Raw genomic sequence first — 25,909 nt, forward strand, 5'->3', positions numbered from 1 at the left:
AAACCAGGAGTTTTAAGTAATACTTGTCTTTTCAGTAACGGTTACCATTGGAAAACATCCATTAAATATTAATAAGACAATAAAGCATTGAGGTTATTGTTAACATTATAAGATTGGTCCAATACCCAATTTAGTCTTTTTATTTTTGATTCAAAATTAAAGGCATTTATTGCAGAAAAATAATTTTTACTAGTTAAAATGGATTCTTTTTTAGTTTTCTCAGGTGACTGGATGGAAATAAACAAAGAATTATGATTTAACCCCAAGTCAAAATTTATTTTATCATTTATTATACAATTTATACTTAAGAAAATGAAGTCTATACATGACATTGTAACATCTGATATTGTGGTTGGTGTCAAAAAATTATATAATTAACACAGTTTTTATATTGGCTAACCAAATCCAACCAATTCTGTATTTTATTTTAAAAGATTTCTGTGAAATTTGATGAACAATATTTAGCTGGAGGTGGAGTTCTATGAATATACACTATTGTAACATTATAATAAATTAAATTTACAAAACAACCTTCAAAATGAAAGTCAGCATTATTACATCTAAAATTAATGTTTTCTTCAAATTTAATACCAGTTTTGACTAAAATGTATGATTCACCTCTAAAGGTTGTTTTTCTTACAAAGTAAGATGCAAGTTTCAACCCCTTTAATTTTTTCTATATTTGATTCATTTAGCCAATATTCATTAAAGAAAATAATAGATAGATCTCTACCTTCATCTTCAAAAAAATTTCAATGTTGTTTATTTTACACATGAAACCTTGAGTGTTACAAAACAAACATAATCCAAATGTTGTTCCTGTGATTAAATTTAAAATTATCAAATATTTAATTATCTATACATTTTTTCCTGTGAAAGTTATATGTATACATATAACATCTATAAAAAAGAAATAGGAAATGATACACAGATTAAAACACAAATTATACTTTGTTAAGTAAATATTTATTAGCAATTAAGTATGTGCAAGAAGTAAATAGTTATCAAATTAATACTTTTCGCGTGTTAACATTCGTAACGGATTATAATATTATAAATAAAAAATTTGCAAGCACGATCAGTTTTTTTAATCAAGTTGTCCTGATTCATAAGCTTGTCTGTAAGAAGGATCGTCTTTGCGCTCAGGGTCAAGCTTGATCATGTCATCGATGCGCAGAATGGTGATAGCAGCTTCAGTTGCGAACTTGAGAGACTTGATCTTGGACATGGCGGGCTCCAACACTCCCGCTTTGCGGTTGTCTCTCACCACACCCTCAGTCAGATCCAGTCCCACCCTGTAAATGTTTTTGCAGTCAATAGTCAAGTATTTATTGTGAAGAAAACATATGTTTGTATAACAAACTACAATACTGTTCAATTTAATAATCATACGACATCAAATACCCATTCCGACATACAATTTACACATTCTTTCATTGCTAATTTTCCCACTTCAATTCAGGAATCACTCTCATGATTGCGCAGTTTCCCAGTCATATGCCAGAGACATACTTTTGATGCTAAACAGGGCATTATACTACTTTTAAAAGGATTGAGCGTAGGATTCATGAGCTACTGTCACGTGTTTCCCAGCCTGGTAGTTATAGGCCTCTAGTTTCATATGATTGTACAGCTCAACTGTTGGTCAAAACACATTATTAGACATACAATAAAAAAGTGATTCTAAAATATAAGAGACTTGGCAGAGTCAACAGTTACAATGTTTTTTGGTATCAATTATAATGTGTTAAAACAAACAATTCACTTGATATTGTCAAGTTTTATGAGAGAGTACAGTATTACTTGATCAAGAAAAATACGAAAGTCAACATGCAGACTAGGTGATGCACAGCTATTATTTTTATAAGACAACTTGAAAGATAATACTATTTTTTAATTTGTACTCTCGAAAAATATTTAATTAATAACTAGTGCTGAATAATGCCCGAAACTTTCTCTTAAAACCTCTACTGTGTCTTGAGTAACTTTCTCATGTCACATCTAAATTACATGGTACAAAATAAAAAAAGCACAAATCAATTTTTTCTGATTCTGTTAATGTTATAAAATATTTGTGGCACTTGAAATATGTCTTAAACATTTTGGACGTTGGGCATCTTTTATTGAATTCCACAACCTGTTGATGAATAAGCTACCTGCCTGTAGGGGCAAGTGTCTATTATGTCTCGCAGATACTGAACAATTACTTGTCTCTGCCTCTAGTCCCATATGTCTGTATGTTTTGACCACATGTCATGGCACATTTGCACCAACTAAACAAGGTTGTTTTCAAAATGTAGAGACATGGCAGAATCAGTTTGAATTTTTGGAAGCCTTCCTCACAAGACGAACTGTTTGAAGCTTGTGTTTTATAATTTGGATGCTCTCATGAATTGATTGGATCCTTATTCTAAATCGTACATTTGCCTGTATTCAAAGTTTTATTGTTTATGGGACACAGACAAATTTAATTTTGTTATATTAACCCTTAAAGCGCTAATCTAAATTAATGTCAAACGCTAAGACATAAAAAAACTTTTTTTTTAAATTTCCCAATGCTAATTTTTGTTTCATATTCTTTGGTATTACCTTAATAAGAAAAAATAATAAACATGTAATATTACATATTTTTGAGAATTTTATACGCACGAAAACATTTGAAATTTTGAATAAACTGCATTGCAGGATAATGTACAAAGGAACACTATTTGACAGATTGCATTACATTTATACAGGTTATTTATAATGAGTAAATTGTAACTGAAGTTTCTGTATAATTAGACTAGTACATAAAAATAAATAAGTTCAGTATAAGATTTTGAAATTTAATAATATGAAATTCAACACAAACTTATTTATACGATAGCCTACAAGGGAAATGAAACAAATATTGTACTTATAAACCTTATTTATTTAGAATAAATAAACTAGACTTGTATGGTGAGACTGGTATAAAATACAAAACAAATAATTGAAAAAAATATTACACATAATATACCAAAAACGCGCTCATTCGTCAAAACTTGTGTCATCTGGATTAGCCATTATAACAAAAAATTATACTAAATGTTAGTAAAAACAAACTAAAACACTATAAGAATAACAACGGACTGATTCAAAACACTTTGTTTTACAATATAACCAACATACGACCAACACACACGTAGTTAAACAGCTGAATGAAACGAACACGTCTGTAGGCATATGCCACGTCACAGGCCATACAAAAAATGGTGGCGGTTGCTTTCGACCCGAGTAGATACGTTACAACGTCCACCAACAGTAACAAAGCGTTTTGTCTAGTCCTGACAGTCGAAAGGAACACTGACCTGCTCTCTTACGGAAGTTTTAACAACTAATTCTTCGCCATTTCAAAAGTAGAGCTTTTGCGTTTGTAGACGTTATCCGCGTTTAAAGCATCGGCAGTTCCGCATCTATAGGCGTTAGCCGCGTTGGAAGGGTTAAGGCTTAACCTTATGCTTTTAAGGGTTTTCACACCTGAGGATGAGGATTTGATTCCAATCTTCAAAACATAGTGGACTATTTTATTTTGTAACACATACAAGGGTGGTCTGAAAAATTTCCGACGTAACAAAGAAACAAGAATTTTTTTCAGAAATTACTTTTTTTTAATTTTCAACATAGTCTCCTTGTAATTATACACACGTCTCTCAGCGATGCTCCCATCTCTGAACCAAATTTATACAGTACTTGGCATTTTTCTCTGCAAAATAATTGTTCACAAAGGTGATAGTCTCATCATTTGACAAAAATTTTTGTCCTTTGAGCGCAATTTTTAGATGAGGGAACAATAAGAAGTCGCTTGAGGTTAGATCTGGTGAGTAAGGCAGATGGTTAAACAGTTCAAACTGTACTTCGTGTAGTTTCACCATGGCAACCGCTGAGGTGCAAAATGGTGAAACAGGATTTTTTTTCTCCAAATGTGGCAGTTTTTCCAAAAGTTCTGTCTTGTCAAGTGATGATACATGGTATGCTCCTGTAATGGTTTTTGAAGATAATTAATTAAAATAACTCCGTCACTATCCCAAAAAACAGTCGCTGTCACTTTCCCAGCCGAAAAATCAGCTTTTGTTATTTTTTGGAGCCAGTTCCCCTTTGCAGTCCACTGTTCGGACTGTATTGTTGTTTCGGGTGTATCCAAGTTTCATCAACAGTAATTAATCAGTGCCAAAACTCAAGATTTATTTGATCTAAACTGCACCAAAAGAGTGTTGGAAATGTTCATTCAAACACAGTTTTGGTCTAATGTGCGCAAACATGGCACCCAACGCGAGTACAGCTTTCCTCATGCTTAAATGTTGATTTAATATGTGACAAACACGTTCTTTTGACATGTTTATAATCTCTGCTACCTCTCCCACTTTAATTTGGCGGTTGTCTATCACCATTTGATGAACTTTGGCGATGTTTTCATCAGTAGTTGCAGTTTTTGGATGCCCTGTACATTAGTTTCCCAAGCTCTTACGGACACATTTAAATTCAGCAGCCCAAAATTTCACGATGGTGCTGAGTCCTCACATACAGAATTCAACTCATCTTTGATTTGCGAAGTTGTATTGCCTTTCAAAAACAAACATTTCATGGCAGCTCGATACTCGATTTTGTCCATTTCACCAAAAAACTCCCACCAACTCATTCAAACAACTGTTACATAAAAACGGTGTGTCCAATATGGCTGAAACTTTGTTGAGTACAATGAAATTCAGTAACTTTTGTTTACGAGTGCTGCCATCTTCACGTTGAGGTCTGAAACTTTTCAGACCACCCTCGTAGCAATGAGAAGTGTTTGAAAAACTGTTATTCTTAAAATCATTCATCATCAATCACAAGCTTAAAAAAGAAATGAGATAAGATGAAGAAATACCATTTGAGATCGGCATGGTCTTTCTTGGTCTGGCTGGAGTTGTGGTAGGCTCTCAGTTTGGCAACCAGATCCGTGGCATCCTGTGCTGCATTCACAGCCAAGGTCTTGGGGATGACGAGTAGTGAGCGTGCAAACTCTGCAATAGCCAGCTGTTCTCTGGAGCTCTGCAACAATTACTCATTTATAATTGTTTATTCAATTCTTTACCACAAGTTTAACTAATAAAACAGGTATACAATATCAAAATACTGAAGATATTCTTCAATAAATGAGTTAAAACAATAAAGAGAATAATATGGAACAATTAAAACTTCAAATATTACAGAATTGTTGTTAAAATCACCAGGCCAATACCATAATTTATGTACAAGTACAGATATGGGCTATAATACAACAAATATTGAAATTTTCTATTTCTGGGAGATGAGTGAATATTTTTTAAATATTTGTTTTGTTCTGAAGTTAATTTGTAATACATCAAAATGATACTTAAACATGTTATTAACATTGACATAAGCTTCATTAACAGCTTTAATATTTTCAGTATTACACAGTGATTTCAATTGTGACCCGCATAAGTATTTTGATACTATAACTCAAGAAGTGATTTACAAATAACTAGTATTACACAGTTGACTTAAGGCAACCGACTTCTGATGATACGACAATTAACTTGAATTTTAGTTATTGAAAGTAGTACTCAATTTGTCACACTAAAAAATGAACAAAAAAGAAAAATTGAACAATCCTGTAACTAACAAAAAGTTAATACAAAATAAAATATGTACATGAGGTCTGGTGTGAAATCATGTTACACATTATAACTATAGATTATAGATTTCTTGAATTTTTCTAATTAAATGACTTTAATGGATATATAATGCAACACTTCTTAAAGAAAACTGAAAAAGCAGAGATCAATAAGATATAGCTCTCAACACACATAAATGAACAATAAATAGAAGAAAATGAAGAAGTCGCACTAGTCTAAAATGACAAAACAATACAATCTCTGATTGGTTGGAAACTAACAATAAAGAGAGAAATATGTTTTCATTACTACCAGATAATTGCTTCTAGCATGGATACTTCATTATATGATTTTTTTTAATAGTTACAATAAATAATGGTACGTTTGCTACATATAATGTGAGTGTGTGTGTAATTTCTTTCTCAGTTTAAATACAAACATAAATTTATTCTGAAAATATCAGTACAAGAGAGGGAAAATTCTGAACAAAATTTAAATAGAATTGTAATTGTTATTAAAAAAGGGGACAAAAATAATAAAACGTTTTCACAATGATGAAACTGTAAAATATCATTTATCTATTTTAGAATATAAATATTAAACCTTTATGTATTAAAATATACTGAACATCCTTTGCACTGTGTGTAAAACACACACACACACACACACACACAATTTAAAACCTATATATAACTAATTCTTAACCCTTTGCACTCCGCGGTCCGACATATCGGACATCGTAGTTTAGGCTAAAAACTCCGCGGTCCGAAATATCGGACATCGCAGTTTAGGCCATAAACTCCGACGTCCGATATGTCGGACCGTTGATAAGTCGCGTTTACTGGCTACATAAATGATCCAAATGCACCTAATTTGCGATATACGCAATCTGGGATAGTTATAGATTATAACGATGTACGGTAGTAAACTTTGATACTCTATGTTTTTTTTTTTGTAATGAATAATGCAACATCACTTTCTATGACGTATCAGCTGAAGTCAGGATATCAGCTGGCTTGTGTATTGCTTTGTTCGCTGTGAGTTCGTGCTTTGTTTGCTGTGAGTTCGTGTTTCAGATAACCTCTTTTTCAGTGGATAAATCGTTTTCAATATAATTAGTGTTTTATATTGTTTATAAACAGTATAAAATAAGTGTTCAGTATGAGTGAGCTTTCGTCTGACGAGGAGGAAATGTCTCGGAAACGGGCTTCACCTGTTAGTGAAAACACGCTGATTAGGAATGTTGTTGCTAGTGGTATGGAATACATCGGCGATCTTAGTGATAGTTTAGTTTTGTTCTGTTTTATAACATTTTACTTTGCAATTTTTGCTGTGCAATACAAACAGTAATAAACGGTTTTGTGTTGAGAAAACATTTTTAGATTTTATAACTTAGCTATTTTTACACATAAGTAAAATTCCATGAAAAAAGTAAAAATGCTATTTTTTCATAATCAGTGTTATCTAAAATTTGTATTCTTTACTTTGCATTCATACAGAGCAAAAGTTGTATGATTTTTATCTTTCGTGCCAAAACATAGACAATATGCCAGTATATCACAGACATTTCACGATTTGTAGAATTTGACACCAATTGATAAAGTGCCCATAACTTTTTGGATTTTCGAGGTAAGTTCATAAAATTTTGAGTGTAGATACATAGTTAGATAAGAATTCCAAAAATAATAACAGTTTATAGGGGGTCAATGTAATTTTAGTCAGTTATAAGAGCTGAAAGTGAAATTTTATAAATATTTTTACATAAATATATATAAAAAAATTAAAAAAAAAAAAAAAAAAACAAGATTTTTGGATCAGCATTTTTTATGTTCTTTTATATGCAGAAACTTATAACAAACAAAACAAAACAAAATTGTTGGCTTTATGTACTAAAATAAAAAAGTTATGATTTTTTTATGAAACCCTTACACTTTTGATCAAATGGCATTGGAGTTTTTCGCTAGTACACTTGCAATAGCCACTGGAGTTTTTGGCAGTGACACAAAATTTCACTCCGGAGTGCAAAGGGTTAATATAGCAAAAATTTACCAATGACGTGGCAAAGTTCTCCAAGTATATGGATAATGCTGCCTCCACCGCACCACCACCGGCAACCACAGACTTGGACTCCAGCACTCGCTTGACGACACAGAGCGCGTCGTGGATAGACCGTTCCATCTCATCGCAGTAGAAGTCATTTGGTCCTCGTAGGATGATGGAGCTGGCCGTACGAGCCTTGGGCCTATAATTGGTAGATGTCATTTGCATTACTAAATGTTTCAGATATGACCCTGCTGTCACTCAGGGAAAGGCCAAGGATGTATACACCACATTCTGTTTGTTATACTACTCCACTCCCTTTCCTTTAGGTTATTGTGTTAACTACAATGAAGTTTACTAGAATTAATTAGGTTTACTCTGCTATATGGAAAATGAAAATCTTCATTACTGTCTTCATTTTGTTGAAGATGGAGGTATTGGTTACTTGTTAACTTATTTACATCAACACAAAAACCAATATTTAAAACTTTTATTTTTGTTAATTTTCTTGAGATTATTTTGATTATTCTTGATTTCTTCTGGCAGAGCATTAAAGAGTTTCTTCCCAGCGTAGGTAGGTTTTTTTCTCAAATAAGGCTGTTCTGTGAAGAGGTAGTGGATAGTCTTGACCATGTCTTGTATTATGCTTATGGAGATCACCATTTTGAGGAAGGTCTCTTATTAGGCAATACAATACTGTTTCTATTATGTAAAGGGATGTTACTGTAAGTATCTTCAATTCTTTAAACGTAGCTCTATAACTTTATCTAGGTCCTAGGTTGCCCACTAAACGTATTGATTTTTTTGGGATTTTGTATAATTTAGGTTAATTCTATTTTGTATGGTTACAAAACGAGAGTAAGTAATTTTTTTTCATAAAAACATCTTTTATCAAAGTTTTCAAGGGGGCCGTAGCCCATATGGCCCTTTCCTTGCTTCTTCCATTGTCTTTATCTATACTTAGGTCCCAACTCCCCACTGATTAATTCTGATTCTGATTATTCCTAAGGGAATTAATCACAGTTAATCTAGTTACTCTGTGGAATAAACTTTCCACAGGCATTAGTGATGATTTTCTTTTGCAAAAATGAACATTTTCTTTTAAAAATTAACAAAATGTTCTATATTTAGTACAAGCTATAATTTGCCACTGCCACTGTAATTAACTGAATACATACCATATTATATATTTAATGTTTTGTTTAAACTCACCCCTTTATAAGGATCAGTTCATCATCGCAGACAGATTCCTGGACGACTTCAGCTGCTTCGCCAACGTTACTGGCCTCAAAACTTTCCTCGCCTACAACAAATCTCACGTTAAGATGAAATATGAGAGGATTAAGCAGCATATTTTGGGATAAAGATCCTAAGCTTTACCTTCCATGTTGGTTAGTGAGGTGAGGTAAGAAGCTCCAGTTGCCTTCGCTATTCTCTTGAGATCAGCTTTCTTTACACGCCTCACTGCCATGGCACCTGCTTCCACAAAGTACTGAAAACACAGACAACGGTTTAAGTTAAGTACACTCATTTAAATTTTGGAAGTGTTAAGATTTTAATTTCTCAACCATATCTAGCAAACCAGTTCTTGGTACCAATACAGAAAACTACTAACTAAAAATGAATTACCTCTTACCCACCAGTCTCACACAGCGTGAGATAGTTTTGTAGTAATTGCAAGCATAATACAAAAATCATGTTGAAAAATGTACAATCTATATTAAAGAAATTTGTTCGAGCAATAATTCAATTTTTGTATTTTTTTTATTTAGCTGAACACACTTTTCTGTAATATTTCCATTTGCAATGCTCTACAGCTTATTAGATTGACTAGTAATTCAGCAAAAGAAAACTGAAGTAATAACTACAAAACCGATGCATCACACAACATATTCTGGCAAAAATTTAATTTGGCAGTCATGATAAAAAAACCAAACGAGTGTAAGACAAGTTGACATCCAACTGTATCGGTGAGTTGTAGTATTAATGAGGCTGTATTGGAGATCAAAATACTAATGCAATGTATCATAAAAATACTTCGGTTAATTTTGATATTATTGGGTGTCAAGTTCAATAGAATATAATAAAATGTATTGTTCAAAACGTATTATCATCACAATAATGCATACATTTACCCATATCTTGTTCGGGTCCTGGCAGAGGAAGTACTTTTTGTGATTCAATGTTTATTGAAAATTTAAATCAGACTGTTGCCGCAAATTTAATAATAAAAATGTAAAAAGTCATTTGACAGGTATTTGGCCTTCCAATCATATGTTACTTTGCTTATTAAATACATATGCGATAGAAACAGTCAAATACAAAATATTGAATCATAAAAAGTATGGGCTCTGTAGTGTAGTGGTAACATGCTCGCTTGGCAAGTGAGAGACCTGGGTTCCAGTCTCGGTGGACCAAGCACTTATTGCGATTTAATTCTTATTGAAAATTATGTATGTATATTATATATATTCAACCCTATTAGTTGCCTAAAAATGGGCTACGGTTCTACTGAATGGAATGGTTATGTAGACCTGAGGTCAGTAAATTATCAATAAATATGGAGGATACGACATATGGGTGAAATAGGCGTTATTAATTTAAAATCAAACAACCAATGGCAATCATTGGAATAATACTAGCTTATACGTACTCCAGACCACAATGATTCTGGTTTTGGGGATATTCGTAGGCTGCGGAAATTCAGTTACCTAAATCAAATGCCATCACCACAAAGAGATACCTGTAAGGTTAATTTTAATCCATAGACACACTAATTTTAGCAAAGGGTTTCATGGTTTGGCGTTATTACGGTTTAAATGGGTATTTTTATTCTTCAACGCTTTTTAATTATGGTCAAAATGTAATAATGGATGCCTTGCAAAACATAAATAATACAAATTGAGTAGTTTGATTTTTATAATACTAAACAAAAAATCCAATTTGGGTGTTTTGGGTCTGGTACATTTATACCAATGCACTGATCCCATCAACTTCCACCCCAGCCAACCAATGTTAATTTTAGGTAGGCTCTACTACAGAACAGTGATTCTCATAAACACCAGACCATAAACACCAGACAAAAATCTTTAACATCAGGTGCGAGATCAAACCTGCCACTTCAAGGCTAACTCCCATGTCCAAGAGTAGTGCCTTATACCATGCAGCTATCCTGACTTGTCACTTGATCTCGCTATAACGGATTCTTCTCCTTGTGCTTCCGTTGAGGATTTGTGATGGCATTAAAGTGTGACGGAACCAGTCGTCAAAGTAGCCCAATGGGTTACTAAACAACAAACTGCTATAAAAATCTTATTTACAAGTGGATGAATCTCAGGGCTTTGATTCCATCAGTTCCAGTATAACAATTTTAATGCTACTGAGATTAAAACTATAAAACCTTATTACCTTGAGACAGAGGTCATCTATGCCACCCGTACACAGTACCACGTTTGTACCGACAGCCAGTATCTTCTGTATTCTTTCCTTAGTAATATCTGACTCTCTCTGACGGATGGCATCCAACTTCTCTGGGTCAGTGACCAACACCTGCACACACAACCCACACTTGTAACATTGTACTTGCAAATTCAGTTATTATTACAAACAAATATACTAGGAGTAAGAATAGTACTTTGTTTTCCTCCAGTCAAGAGACTGTGAAGTTAAGCGATCTGGCAACTTTTACAAATTTCCAGTTATGTGCGAGTGGGAGCACTCCTTTTTCAAATTAATTTCTGGTGTCATAGTTGAAATGGCATTGTTATACTGATCAAGAAAATATATAATAATAAAAATAATGTATTCTAATACAGGTATGTTTCTCTCAGGAAATGGTATTTTATTTGTGTCTTTACAAATTTTCATAGTTTTTGCTCATTTTTATACAACTCAGGTTAGATTTTATATCTCTCTGTGGTAGGCATGGATTTCATGCCAAGAAAGATGCAGGCAACTGTAACATTGAGCAAAAACACTTTCTTAAATCAAGATTTCGAAATTAAAAAAAAAAAATCCTAAATGGCCAGCATAAATGACCAACCCTGAGTGTACGAACTTTATGTATCTATCCTTCTAGCTGATGCAAACACTTCGAAAGAAGTTTTATCACTAACCTATTATTGATTATTTAATACAAAATTGTTGTCTTCATTTCTTAAAAACCTATGTATTTTTTTTTATCAATTTCAAATTTATAAATATAAAGTACAAGAGTTTACTAGTTGATAATTTATAAGAAAAAATAAAACCTCTTGTCTATTTATTATAAAGCACTTAAGTTTATCAATAAATTTTTCACTTGCAAAATGCATAATACCTGACACACAGTTATCTATATAGCTATAACACATCATTATCTCTTAGTAGATCACTTTTTTCTCTTTACAAGAAAGCAATCATACACAAGCAACACTGTAAACCTGCCGGACCAAAAGCGATATACGTAGTCAAAAGGACCACTTAACTCAAAAAAATACATAACGTCCAACTGATCTGCAGACAGTTAATTATAATTACACTAGCAGTTACCCATGGCTACACACACAATTTTCAAAATTGAAGGACACAGCCTACTTAGTGAAAGCAATTATGATGTAATATGACGGAGCCCTATATTTTTCATACATAAGTAGACATAGACCACAGGTAAAGAAAATATATGCATACACAAGCTTAAAAAGACTACTTCCGTCAAATAGCGCCGCTTGTGTTCTTGTGTGTATAAGGGTAAGTGTGCCATCCCCTTGTTTTCCTTAAGCTTTAGCAAAAATGTAACACAATGCCAAGGGAGCCAACCAGTTTTGGATGTGACCGTGATATCAAAACATAACATCACTTTATTTCTATAGGAGATCCTGGCTTATCCCCGGTTTTCCAGGTCGTGTGGCCACCCTGTGTAATGAGGCTATTTCACCACCGCAATGAACATGTCAAGTAAAAGTATCAACAAACAAACTATTTAATACAGAACAAATATTACTAACCTGCACACCAAGCTTCATTTTAGCCTTCTGTAAACTGAAATCCAAACACGCTATTTTGGCATTTGTGATTTTCTTTGGCATTGCTGTAAAAAAAATCAATTGAATACAACACGAGATATAAAATAAAATCTAACTCTAGCATAATAAATTAGCACTGTCAATGATCTGAAAAATTATTGAGTATTTAGTCACTGAAGTTGTACTAACCATACACAACCACATTATATTCACATATTGTATGCCAAAATAATTCCTATATTATTGGCCTACAAGGTTTTTAATAGTTTTATAAAAATATTAGCCAAAATAATGTTGTTTTATATAATTTTTTAATCTAACTAATTTCTAAAATCTTGATCTAAAACTTTAACTGTGGGAAAAATATTTTCAAGTACATACTGCTCCTTATACAAATAAAAAATCATGGAATATATTAAAAACCTACATAAAACAAATAATTTTACGTTACAGAACATTTGAGGAAAAATTACCTAAAGACTCAAAAGTAAACTTACAACCCTCACGGACCTACAAATATTTCAGGACCTACTCACCATACAAGCTGTGTATAGAAAATAACGAGACTGAGGAAAGCAAATTTCACTAACACATGTTTACAATTTTATGTTATCCCACAGAGAGTACATGGGATACTGTATATAATGTAAAAATGCTGACCAAATCTCAATTTTTAGCACAGATAGACTAATTTTTAACACATAGACTTTTATTTTCTGGACATTACTCATTTCATCGTTGTTTGTGTCAAGTGGGATACAACAAACATTTCTTACCCTGAGATGCGACTGTACAATTTAGAGCATAGCCTTGCACCAACATGCTCTCCCGTACCGATCGTCCATGTGCCTTGAGTACGTTCACAGCCTTCACCGGGTACTGGGCTTGGCCTTTACTGTCTGTGATCTTCACTGCCTGAGCTGCGTCCACCACCATGTTTGAGAAAAACTCATCGTCACTGTTTACAACCAGTTAAGGAATTTTCTCTGTTTATTTCATTGTTTGATCATGAAGAAAAAATACATTAAACTGATACTACAATGAAATGTATCTCAATAACAACTACATTTGTAAATAAAAATATTAAAACTTTTAGTGCATTTGAAAATAACGTGTTTGTGTTTTTATATTATACACATACATATAAAAGTTTACATACCAGAATATTCATTGTAATGTTTCATTGGTTTCATGTTTGAATTTATATTCACAATAATAATAATAATAATAATAATGGAATAATTTCCACAATTAAATACTACTTGTACATTTATTTTAATTTACTGATGTCTAACACTTCTATTTACAAAATAACTACACTTTATACTAATAATTTTATCTGTTTTTAAATTCTAACTTCTGTCAGTATTTGTTCAACTCATTTAACAACAAACTTGCCCTAAATAACAATAAATCTTTGCAGTTTAAAAAGAAAATCAATTAATAAATCAAAACAGATAAAAAAACAAATTATATATTTTAATGCCTTCAAGAAATGTAAATGGATGTGACACGGAAAGACAAAAAATAACCAACCCACAAATGATTGCACCACTTCTTTCTGTTACGACTATTAACACAATATACTCTATAAAAGTTTAAAATTATTCATAAAGGATACGACCCAATGACTTTGCTGGACATGGAAGTCTTTGCAACATTTACAAGACAGTCTCGTCCCAATTCATCAACATTAACTGTTAAATGTTCCTGGATGTATTTGCAGGCTTCCCTGTAACAAAATCAAAATCCATTGTTAATATAACAATAAATAACTCAGAACTTAAATGTGATAATGAATATGTTTGATTCAAAAAATAAAAGTATAAAAGAGAACTGTAAAACATTAATGTAGTGCTAAGGAATTAGATGTTAACCTCAGGAATATGATTCGCTCTCGACAACCATTTCGGCATGACACTCAAGGCAGTTATTCTGCCGAATGTTATGATTTGGCTAAATATCATCATCAGTTAACAGTTTGTTAAAATTAAATTGAATATTTAACTCTTTGAGTGGCACAATGAAATATTTTGTTGTTCACTACATGTTATATTACAAATATGTACTGGTGGACACACTGCTGTGGCATACGAAGGATCAGAAAAGTACTGCTATAAAACAGTATGTATTTATTAGTTAAAAAAAAAACTTACTTGCATGCCAGCCTGTAACCACTGATGATTGAGGTGGGGTGAATCTTCTGCTTAACAAGCTCATCAGCATTCTTCAGCAGCTCAGCAGCAACAATGACCTGAGGAAATCTTTGTGAGTTAGTTATCTTCTTCTATCACTTAAGACAGTATTTTAGATAATTATATAAATCCATAACCTGAAGAATAAATTGTAAATGGAATGTATGACAACAGCTGTTAATTCAAAAAGAGTTCTTGATAGCTTAAGCTAACAAAGAAAAAGGAATGCTGTCTTATCATGAACACACTAGCAACTAAATGATTGTATGTCATTTAATTTTAAACCGGCATAGTACATAGTTCTGTTGATAGATCATATCCTTGTGCCTTCTAGAATATAGCCGCAGTCCCTGATTGAACATCTATTTATAATACTTTTTCTTACTCTACTATCAACAAGCTTCTAACTGCTTTGAAGTAAAAGCAGATGTACAGTCATTTTCTTTCAAGTTTTGTGGTTATTTCATTATTTTTGAATGTTAAATAGTAAATATTAGTTAATATTAATTCCTTGAGAAAGATATATTGGAAGATTCTGTTTTGTAAGTGAATAAAATCGAATCAAATACACAAAACGTAAATAATTTAAATAATTATTTTTTCCGAGTACAACATAAATAATGCTTGTGTTTTTTTAAATTTAATACATATTGACAGATATTAAAGGGCACATATAATAAATACTCTTGACATTAATGGATTGGTATAGTACAAACCTTATATGATTTAATGAATTATTAGTCTAACCAGTCAGTTATACAGAATGTTATTAACATTTCATCTTAGTTTTTATAGTCCAAAGAACATATTGAGAAGTTTCATGCAAAATGTATGCAGTCTGTAAGAAAACAAATGGTTCATAATTTTATTATAACCTTGGCTGATATTAAATGAAGAAAGAAATATGTTGTTGTGATAAGATATCCAAAGAGACATGATGTGATACATGATAATAGTTCAATTTTTCCCTAAGACTAAACTTAGCAACTTTTTAAAATTGCTTGATCTTTAATGTTTATTTGCATTCCTGGACATGTTCAAAGGATTGCAAAAATCTGATTTAAACCCTTTTTGAATTATCAAGAGTTTATATTGGTGAGTTATTATTTATTGTAGGATTAAAAAGTAAAACCAGGAGAGCCATTTATGCTTTGTGTTTGGGCTATTGAGGTATAACTTCGTCCATATTCTTCCTTTGTTGAAAAACAATAGTGCTTGTATGTATGTTTATCATAGAACCAAGTGTTATTGGCAAAATTTCTGTCATTCTTTTAAATAACTCCACATTTATATCAATCAAATAATCAAATATTGTATTCACAGCATTAAAAAAATATAATAATGTATGTAGTAGTAACAAATAAACTCTCTTTCTTTAACTACAATCTGACAGTATAATCTGACAGTATAATTTTAACATGCAGTTTGAATTCTAAATTGAAATAATCCAACAATAAGTCCAGTTTTTAAAACACAACACTCACAACAGATGTAGTTCCATCTCCAACTTCTTCATCTTGCAATTGTGCCAGCTCCACTAACACTCGTGCTGCCGGGTGTTCTACTTCCAACAACCGCAGAATGGTGGCTCCATCGTTCGTCACCGTCACGTCCTGGATATTCGTACAAGTTAAAATCACGTTTGGCTGAGCCAACTACTGGATACTCAAGTTGTTTAAAGAACCATTGGATTGATATCTTGAGAATATACCAACAGAAGCTATATCTAAGATATAACTGAGTTACTTAATTCAATTATTTAAAAGACTCATACCTGAAATCTCTTCATCCCACCTAAGCAAATCTTCACCAAATAGTCACTTTATTCACAAGTTATAAATTAAGATGGGGTCATATTACCCAGTAATTCTTTGATTTGGTTACAAGTATGGTCAAATAGAGCTTGTTTATGAGGAGGTAACATTAAGATTGAGAGAAGTACAATTATTGTTTACTTATCTCTTAAAATTATTAAATACACACACTCAGAAGAGCTGTTGGTCAAAAGGCATCGACACAAACTTATGGCTTTTATTAGGCTTAACAGCTAAAAATTTTGATCTCGGGCTCTTGAATGGCTTTTGTATATAACCTTTGTTTAGGACGCTTTTAAATAAAATCAAGCGAGTAGGAGGGCAAGTTTTTGATAAAAACTGGCATACTAGATAACAGATACAGTAGGATGGGAGTCATAGATTCTTTACTAACATTCTATTATGACCATGTAGGTAGGTTTTATTTAGCCTTTCGGGAGGACTGAAGGTCTTGGAAATAATACCAATAACACTCTAAAACTATTATGGCAGCTATAGAAATAAAAATAAGTCTCGAAGGAAAAAAGAAGAAATGTCTTAAAGAAAACAAAACAGTGATCACATTCCAGGAGGTAATATGTGACTAACTATATTTAATGGAAATCTTTCTATTGCACATTTCAAATCCAGGATTTTTGTGTTTTTCAAAAAGTTATATTGCCTTTTTCATTAAAACGATTTTTGTTAGAAACTGCTATATGATGACTACAAAATGCTATTGAACTACAATTTTTAACATATTTTAAGCATGTATATGGTCTTGTGTAGGCCAGAAAATAACAAACATTTTGTAAATGAACCTTAATTGTAGATCAGTGGACTCTTATGTTGCTAGTAAATAAAAGGTGAAAATTGCATACGTCTATCTTTCAGGGTTACTGGATCATATATTTTGTAAATTTAACATATGGCCTTATTCACAGTTGACTTCCTCATAAAACATTTGAATAAGACTAATTTACAAATATATTGTAATTAACCAAAATAAATTGATGCATCTGTGTATTGAAGATCTATCAGAACGTAACCAAAGTCTTACCAACAAATTAATTTCATGTTATATGATACAATATTATATCATTGTACTCAGTTTGTTCATATATTTGTTTATTCTGTGTGATTTTCTTGTTGTCATCATGATTACATAAAAAGCAAATGTAAAATGATACTTTGGGATTATACCGACCACACCCAGACATGAATCATTATTTGACATTTTGCTTCTACAGATTACTAGATTAGCGTAGAACAATATTTCATCAATATAAAACAGGAATTGGCTTATCGCAAACCCTCCCCATCCTCAGACAGAGGTCAAAGTCGAGCGGTCTAGTAGATAACATGATTGCAGAGTCTCGCCGCCCGTTCAGCTGGTGCGTCGCTTTGTTGTACTTCCGTGTTTTACCTCTACATTTCTACAAACACAAAAATTCAACAAAAACAAACATTACCAAACAAAAACTAAACTCTTTATTGAGAAAAAAAAACACACAAAACTTGTTTTTATTCTTGATCACACTCCGCCACCCAAAATGTGAGTGCCTCCGGCCATCAGCGCGGGCTTCGGCAGCACCTTCTGCCCCGCGCTGATGTCAACGAAAGAAAAACATCCCTCGAGATAGTACCTATCGGTAAAATATCAAATTCTAGAGGGGCTGATCAGAAATATAAATTGTAATGGAAAAATAATTGTAATGGAAAGGCAATTATGTACTGTGCAAAAGAATTAAATAATCATGTGATGCCGCACGGCCTGCCGTAATCAGGATTCTCGAGATCAATAATAGCGATAACAATACCGATCACAATACCTGGAAATGCTTGTTGATTGATGGAATGTTAGTTCTGTTACTCAACTACATAGTTTTATAACGTTCTAAGTTCATTGAAAAAAGTTTAAGCGATGGGGGCATATAACGGAATCTGACCCCATTAACAATTGATAATCGTTGTAAGTTCGTAAGTTTGTAATTTTGTAATTAAAGAGTTGTTTTTTCGTTCTATCATGTTTGTTTCTATAAATTTATATTTTTGTGTTCTTCATACTGGCGTGGTCGGTATAATCCCAAAGTACCTGTAAAATTGTTAGAAATTTATTTTTAACTTTTAATTGTAATCTTTTGACTCTAAAATCAATAAAGTTCTTCCCTGAACCAAACAGAACCTGTCTATGTACCTAGTTTCAGGTCTCTACCTTTCTATCAAGAGTTATGATATAGATAAAGAGATATATGTCAAAATTTTAAGAAGGACCTACCACATTCTTTCTAATGACAACCACGAATCAGTTTTTATTTGTTTACCCAATTAATAAGAATAAAAATAGCTTATTTCACTAAATCACAAGTGTATTACTACTACTAATATATGCATGTATATAATAGGCGCTAACAACAGAACCGGTGTTAAAAACTACTAGCAGAATTAGAAAAATCTGCAGATCTACATTGGAAAAATAAAATACCCTACTATCAAAAATAATTAATTTTTGTACAATGTGATGAAAATTATCTGTTGTGAATGATCTTTTAATATTTCTGAGAAAATGCCTGATAATCTTGTATTAGTTTAAATTGTATTAACATTTCGTTTACTACAAACATTGGCTACAGCTAAAATCTGAGTCAAGGTTAATTGGATAAGTATTATTAGTACTTACACCAATATCATCAACAAGCATTTTGTCAAGTCCAACAGGCCCCAAGGAACTCTTCACAATATTGGCAATTGAACTTGCTGCCATAACTGTAACAAACAATATTTATAATTAACTTAGTTGAATAAAACAACGCATGACATCAGTACAATTATTGGTACATGCTAACAAACAATTCTGTTAAAAATTACTACAACACAGCTTCTTCTACTTTTTATTTACAGGTTTCATATATATTTGTAAAAAATTGTATAAAATAGTAATAATTTGTTAATCACATATGATGATTTGAGTTTTAAACAAACTTGACTCACTTCGATTATGTTTTTGAAGGACTCGTAAGTCCTTATATAAATACCTCCATTAACAAAAAACACAATTGTAGGAACTTTAACTAAGTTTAGCCTAATTTTCTTAGTTTTTATTATCATTATTTCATTTATAATTGTATATTTTATTACATTTTAACTGCATTTAATCTGTTAAGAATAATTATGTGTTATTTTATCACTGCTGTATTTTAAATTTTATGCTAATCAAGACGGTTTAATTTTTTATTTTATTTGTAAAAAGTTGAGCTTTTAGTCAACTATAGACAGACGACAAATTATCTTTATTCTTCTTTGCAGATTAAATAGTGTCAAGAAAATAAAATTAATGACAACTACAACTATAATAATAGCTTTATGACTGACAGTAAAGTTCATCCACCTGCCTGATGTACTATATCATGGGATGTTTTTTATTCCTTGCCTGTAGTACGGTATAGCCAAACATAATTCAAACGTAGTAAACAATTGAATGAATTGTAATTAAAAAGTAACTATTGAAAGTGTATTTATACTGTCATTCATTCCTTATTTTAACAACAGTTTTAACAAAAATGAAAAATTTGTTTTAACTCAAATCAAAAACCATGTGTAAGAGACAGTTGTCCTAAAAATTAATTTAAAGGAAATTTCTGAAATTGGAGCAGTAGTCAGTTTTTAATAAATTTAATCTCCTCCACTCTCTCTCAAAAAGGTGTCCAGCTCAAAAATTATAATATAATCAGCTAAAATCGATTTATTTTCCCACGAGTACCACTGGATACATTAACAAAATAAATAATACTAGGCGAAAAAAGATAAAGTAATCATAGCAGTAACTAATTTAGGACACGGGTTTCCAACAGTTATTTGAACAGGAGGCAGATTTTGAATCGCTGGAAGTCTGGCAGGCCGAAAAAATTGCTGTGTGTTTTGGAAATGGATACCTGTTAATTTTTAATTATTTAATGCAAAATTGTTGTCCAACTTTACAATACACAAATGAACAATGTAATAAAATCATGTCCAAATAATTGATTGTGAATAATAACTTTAGTCCTCAAAAATTAAACATTAGTGTTTTTATTCTTACAAAAGTAAAAACAAAAATTTAAACCCTATAAATTATAGCATTTGATTTATAGAAATGCTATAGACGTCATTTCCAGATGTTATTTTTCATTTATGTAGTGAGTAGTCTAGTGACAATGCCAAGAACTATGGTGATGAACATGCAGATATTGGCCCAAAATGTATTTTTAAATATTTAGCAATGTTTTAAATGGTTGCAAGGTAAAGAGCTTACTACATTATAAATAAACACTAATGTAGAAATTTCCAAAAGGAAAAGAAAAAGTGGTAAATTTCATTTCGTAATTTGCCCAGAAAATAAATAAAATACCGATTCATTTATTCAATTAATTGTGAAACATGTAAAACTAGGAACAACTGTTATGGATTTATGGAAAGCTTATTTTGGCCTAAAAACAAAAGGTTATGATATTTTACTGAAAACCACTGTACAAACTTCATCAATCCACTAATTTCTAAAAACACCCAAACAATAGAATCTAATTTAAAGGCTACAAAGAAATCTTAAAAACTGGTCTCAGGATTGACTACATTGCCGATCATCTTATAGAATATATGTATCGACGATTAGTGGTGGTGATCCATTCAAGCATTTGTTAAAAGCTATCACACATTCTTATCCTTTGAAGTAATTATAAGTACTACATTGCTCAAAAGTCGTTTAAATAAAGTTTAGTTATTCTATATAAACTGAAATAAATAAATTTCTTTTAAATAGAAAAGTATAGTTTCTCTATAAAACAATTTTAAAAGCCTAAAACTTAATTCACTTCAACATTATTATTAATTATTCAAAATTAATTCAAAGCAAAATCGTGTTTTGAAATAAATTCAAGTGAAATCACTTGTTTGGTTATTGAATAATGGCAGCAAGAACAATAACGATGTACATGTGTTCTTTGTTGCACAAGGAGTCAGACACGTTCATCCTTGAAATTAAAAAAGGTAAGTAAATGTTATTATATTGTTTGTACCATTTTATAAATATTGATAGCATAGATATTTCGGTACTTTGGGATTATACCGACCACACCAGTATGAAGAACACAAAAATAGAAATTTATAGAAACAAACATGATAGAACGAAAAAACAACTCTTCAATTACAAAATTACAAACTTACAAGCATTTCCAGGTATTGTGATCGGTATTGTTGTCGCTGTTATCTTATCTTTCTCGAGAATCCTGATTACGGCAGGCCGCGCGGCATCACGTGATTTGCACGGTACATCATTGCCTTTCCATTACAATTCAATTTATATTTCTGATTAGCCCCTCTAGAATTTGATATTTTACTGATAGGTACTATCTCGAGGGATGTTTTTCTTTCGTCGACATCAGCGCGGGCTTCGGCAGCACCAAAGGTGCTGCCGAAGCCCGCGCTGATGGCCGGAGGCACTCGCATTTTGGGTGGCGGAATGTGATCAAGAATAAAAACAAGTTTTGAGTGTTTTTTTAATAAAAAGTTTAGTTTGGTAAATGTTTGTTTTTGTTGAATTTTTGTGTTTGGAGAAATGTAGAGGTAAAACACGGAAGTACAACAAAGCGATGCACCAGCTGAACGGGCGGCGAGACTGCAATCACGTTATCTACTAGACGCTCGACTTTGACCTCTGTCTGAGGATGGGGAGGTGTTTGCGATAAGACAATTCCTGTTTTATATTGACGAAATATTGTTCTACGCTAATCTAGTAATCAGTAGAAACGAAATGTGAAATAACGATTCATGTCTGGGTGTGGTCGGTATAATCCCAAAGTACCGATATTTCTTTTATTTATCATTCACATATTAATTTTTAAGATTAAAACCATCATTGTTTTTTTTAATATATATTACGTTATTTAGTCCGATATCTTATATTGTATTATTAGATAGATGGTCATGAATATTGATGATTCATATCATTCGATAATCATTATATAATTGTGTTGGTGGTTGCTTATTATACTTCAGCCCTTTTTCCTGAAGGAACACAGTAAATTGAAAGTATGTTTTCTTTTTTGAAGCACTCTTTGAAGTTTGCTTTAAATAAATTGTTTGTTGTCAGCTGGTTTACTTCAAGTTCAGAAAGAATTCAATCAGGCATCAATGTCAAAGCTGAATTGGTTTATAAACAACTGAATTTCTTCCAGAACAAGGTAAACATTTTTAATCTCTTTTAGTAGCTAATGAATAATTCTTACGATGTAATTAAAAAAAAGTAAATACTTCTCATAAAAAGTACGAGTACTTTGGTATTATCCGGAGGCCACTAACTTATTTTTGGATTGAGTTTTTTTACCAGAACCTAAAAAAACTACATTATTTTAAAGAACACTTTATTTGACTTACTGGGAAAATGACATGTCAATAAGACCATCGGTTCTTGTTTTCCGTTTCCCAGAAACTCGTTATTTGGTTACTTGAATAAAATGGTTTGATTGTTTTTATTGGAAAAAATAATTTAATATTACAATTTATTTAACTTACCATGTAATTTCAACTTATTAGTTACAGTAACTTTTAATGTAAACAATAAACAACAAGAAGTAACTAATATTTTGAGACTTTGAAAATAACAATGAATACTAGGAAATTATGAGAGATATTTCTTACTATATTCAACACGTGGGTTTGGCTCCTGGAAACCCATGGGAAGAATTCTTTCCTCCATTTTAAAAAAGCTCACTGCTATCAAGCTGAACATATTGGAAGATTTCTCTGATATATAAGTCTAGGCCATAGTTAGTTTTATTATGTTATTGTTAAATTTATCTTATTAAAATTGTAATGTACAACATTTTGTTGTTACGGTAATGTATTATAACTCTTATTGTGTACGATTATTATATAATATTGAAGTTAAATAATATATAGAATTGTTCAATAATACCAATTAAATAATGAGTGTAGACTGCTTATTAAGCTCTCCCCTAGGAAAGTACCGATTGAAAATGCCCCTTACCATCAGTGGGTAAGGCATCTTCGGCGTCACACTGTACTTGTAACGATGGAAGGAAAACATCCTTAAGCTAGTACCTAAATTCAAGCTCAGATCATATGAACACTCGTTACTTGTTATATTTATAATACATACATTCGTATTAACCTACTTATAGTCTACTAACACATAGTAGATTGGGGCAGAGTGGCCATTTGCGTGCAGACATCGCTTCCTTTTGGGAGGCAGGAAAAAAGAACCAATCATCATAATGATGTAATTTTCCCAGCAAGTCAAATAAAGTCTGTTCTTTCTAATACTGTAGCTTTTAAGGCTCCCGATATGAAAAACTTTTCTAAACATAGTGGCCTCTAGATAATACCATTTAGTACCTAATATGTACTTGCCTACCTACATATATCACCTAATAACAAATAGCACATATGGACAGAGGATTACTTTGCGTCATATAGTTCAGCTGTTTTACATCTAAAAATAAAATAATTTAATGATTAATAAAAACTATCTGGGCTATGTTTATTTATTAAATGTAACTAACAAAGTAATGTAACATTATTACTTTTTACTATTTTGAAGGATTTAAACATTTCTGACAGGTAGATATAATAATTTGCTTGTCATAATTAATTGTACTTGCACCCATCACTCAAACACCTTTAAATGATTTACTTGTTTGAATTAATTTGGAACTAATTCAATATATTTAAAAAAGCTGGCAATAATTAATTGTAAATAACTATAATTAGAATATTTTTGTATTCCACAGTTTAGATATTTTTAATTAATAAATTAGCACCCTGATTCAATTTAGGTGGTGGTGGCCATTTACTGTTCAGCAACCATAATTTGGTTCCTTAATTCGATTATGGAGGTGGCCGCTTACTATGATAGGGCTAAATAATATGTTCATGATAATTATAGATGAAATATAATGAGGGGCATATGTTCCTCATAACCTATCCCTTCAAACCTACACATTTTATTTGTTGACTCGAAATAAAATAAAGTTCAACTGTTACTATAATGTAAGTAGTGCTAATAATTATTATCAGCTTTGAATAGAATATCCAATAAGCTAAATTCATGTTCATGACAAAACCTAAAACGCCACTATTTTACAAGTGAACAGAGTAGACCCACATGGTTGAATTTTGTTGGAATTAATAGAATTCCTAATAAATACCCTTACCATTCTGAGTTCTGACAGGGGTACCTGATGAACGAAATCCGGCAACCGATAAAGGAGTAGCAATTGTAGACATTTTAGTTCAATAATTGAAAAGAAACGTAGAAGACTCACAACAAATAACCGCAGGCCTACCCACAACTTCTACAATAGAATAGTCAAACTTGGTTAGTCAGTCACACTCTTGTGTCCCATTCCACACCCAATCAGCAATCACGCTGTGTTCCCACTTTTTATTTGCATAAATGCAGGCTTTTTATCATTTGTCATGCTGCCTCACGATTGTGTATTTGTTTTGATTTTGTAGGTTTTAGATATTTTTCAATATAATTAAATCAATAAAATAGTATGTCACATAATTATTGTTTTATTAAAATTTATAAATTATTTTTGTTAACAAAATCAATTGGTTTTTATGTTGTAATATAATAAAAGAGTAGTATATATTACAAGACAAAATTAAAACATATCTTCAATATTTATATCGCTTAGGGAGTGGTTACAACTCTCAACCCCCTGGATACGCAAATATATGTGTTTTTATAGGAAGTATGAAGATTTTATTTTATAAGCAGATGCTTCATTTAACGTGAGAACCAAATTAAATATTTGAAAGGATTACATTTCTTTAGGGCTGAGCAGTATCTCATAAAAATTAACTAACATCTCAAAAAGCACATTGAAATCCATTTCAAAATACTTGATCAAAGTAAATTTTAGAGTGCTCTGCATAGACAATCTGTACCATATCACATTTGTATTCTTAACGTACTCTGTGATCTGTAGGTAACAAAATATAATATTCTGAGTTTGGAACAAAAAGAGCCATTATTTAACACAGAGCAACTAACAACAAATCAAAGTTCTAATTAGTGATGTTTTAACACTCTGTAAAAAGTAGTTTTGTCGTTAAAAATACGTTAAATTACATAAATATATAAGAAGAGTGTAGTCTCTTATCTGGCACTAAAGAATTTGATCTAGAAAAGTTTATCGATTTGCAGATGAAATAAAAATGAGTTCTATAATAACTCTTCG

General features: G+C 31.7%; 1 protein-coding gene across 1 annotated transcript; it reads right to left on the reverse strand.

Moving 5' to 3' along the window:
* Positions 1 to 947: 947 nt before the first annotated feature.
* On the reverse strand, positions 948 to 25,062 carry LOC124362246 (T-complex protein 1 subunit alpha). The gene is made up of 13 exons (XM_046816588.1): positions 24,875 to 25,062; positions 19,348 to 19,433; positions 16,359 to 16,487; positions 14,836 to 14,933; positions 14,301 to 14,411; positions 13,456 to 13,637; positions 12,662 to 12,744; positions 11,085 to 11,225; positions 9,057 to 9,168; positions 8,889 to 8,979; positions 7,686 to 7,878; positions 4,886 to 5,049; positions 948 to 1,295 (listed from the first exon to the last, which is right to left on the reverse strand). Exons 1-13 carry the CDS (start codon positions 24,945 to 24,947, stop codon positions 1,088 to 1,090), a joined length of 1,671 nt encoding a protein of 556 aa, XP_046672544.1. The 5' UTR covers positions 24,948 to 25,062; the 3' UTR covers positions 948 to 1,087.
* Positions 25,063 to 25,909: the final 847 nt, after the last annotated feature.

This window comes from Homalodisca vitripennis, chromosome 5 (assembly GCF_021130785.1).
Source record: "Homalodisca vitripennis isolate AUS2020 chromosome 5, UT_GWSS_2.1, whole genome shotgun sequence".
Lineage (NCBI taxonomy): Eukaryota > Metazoa > Arthropoda > Insecta > Hemiptera > Cicadellidae > Homalodisca > Homalodisca vitripennis.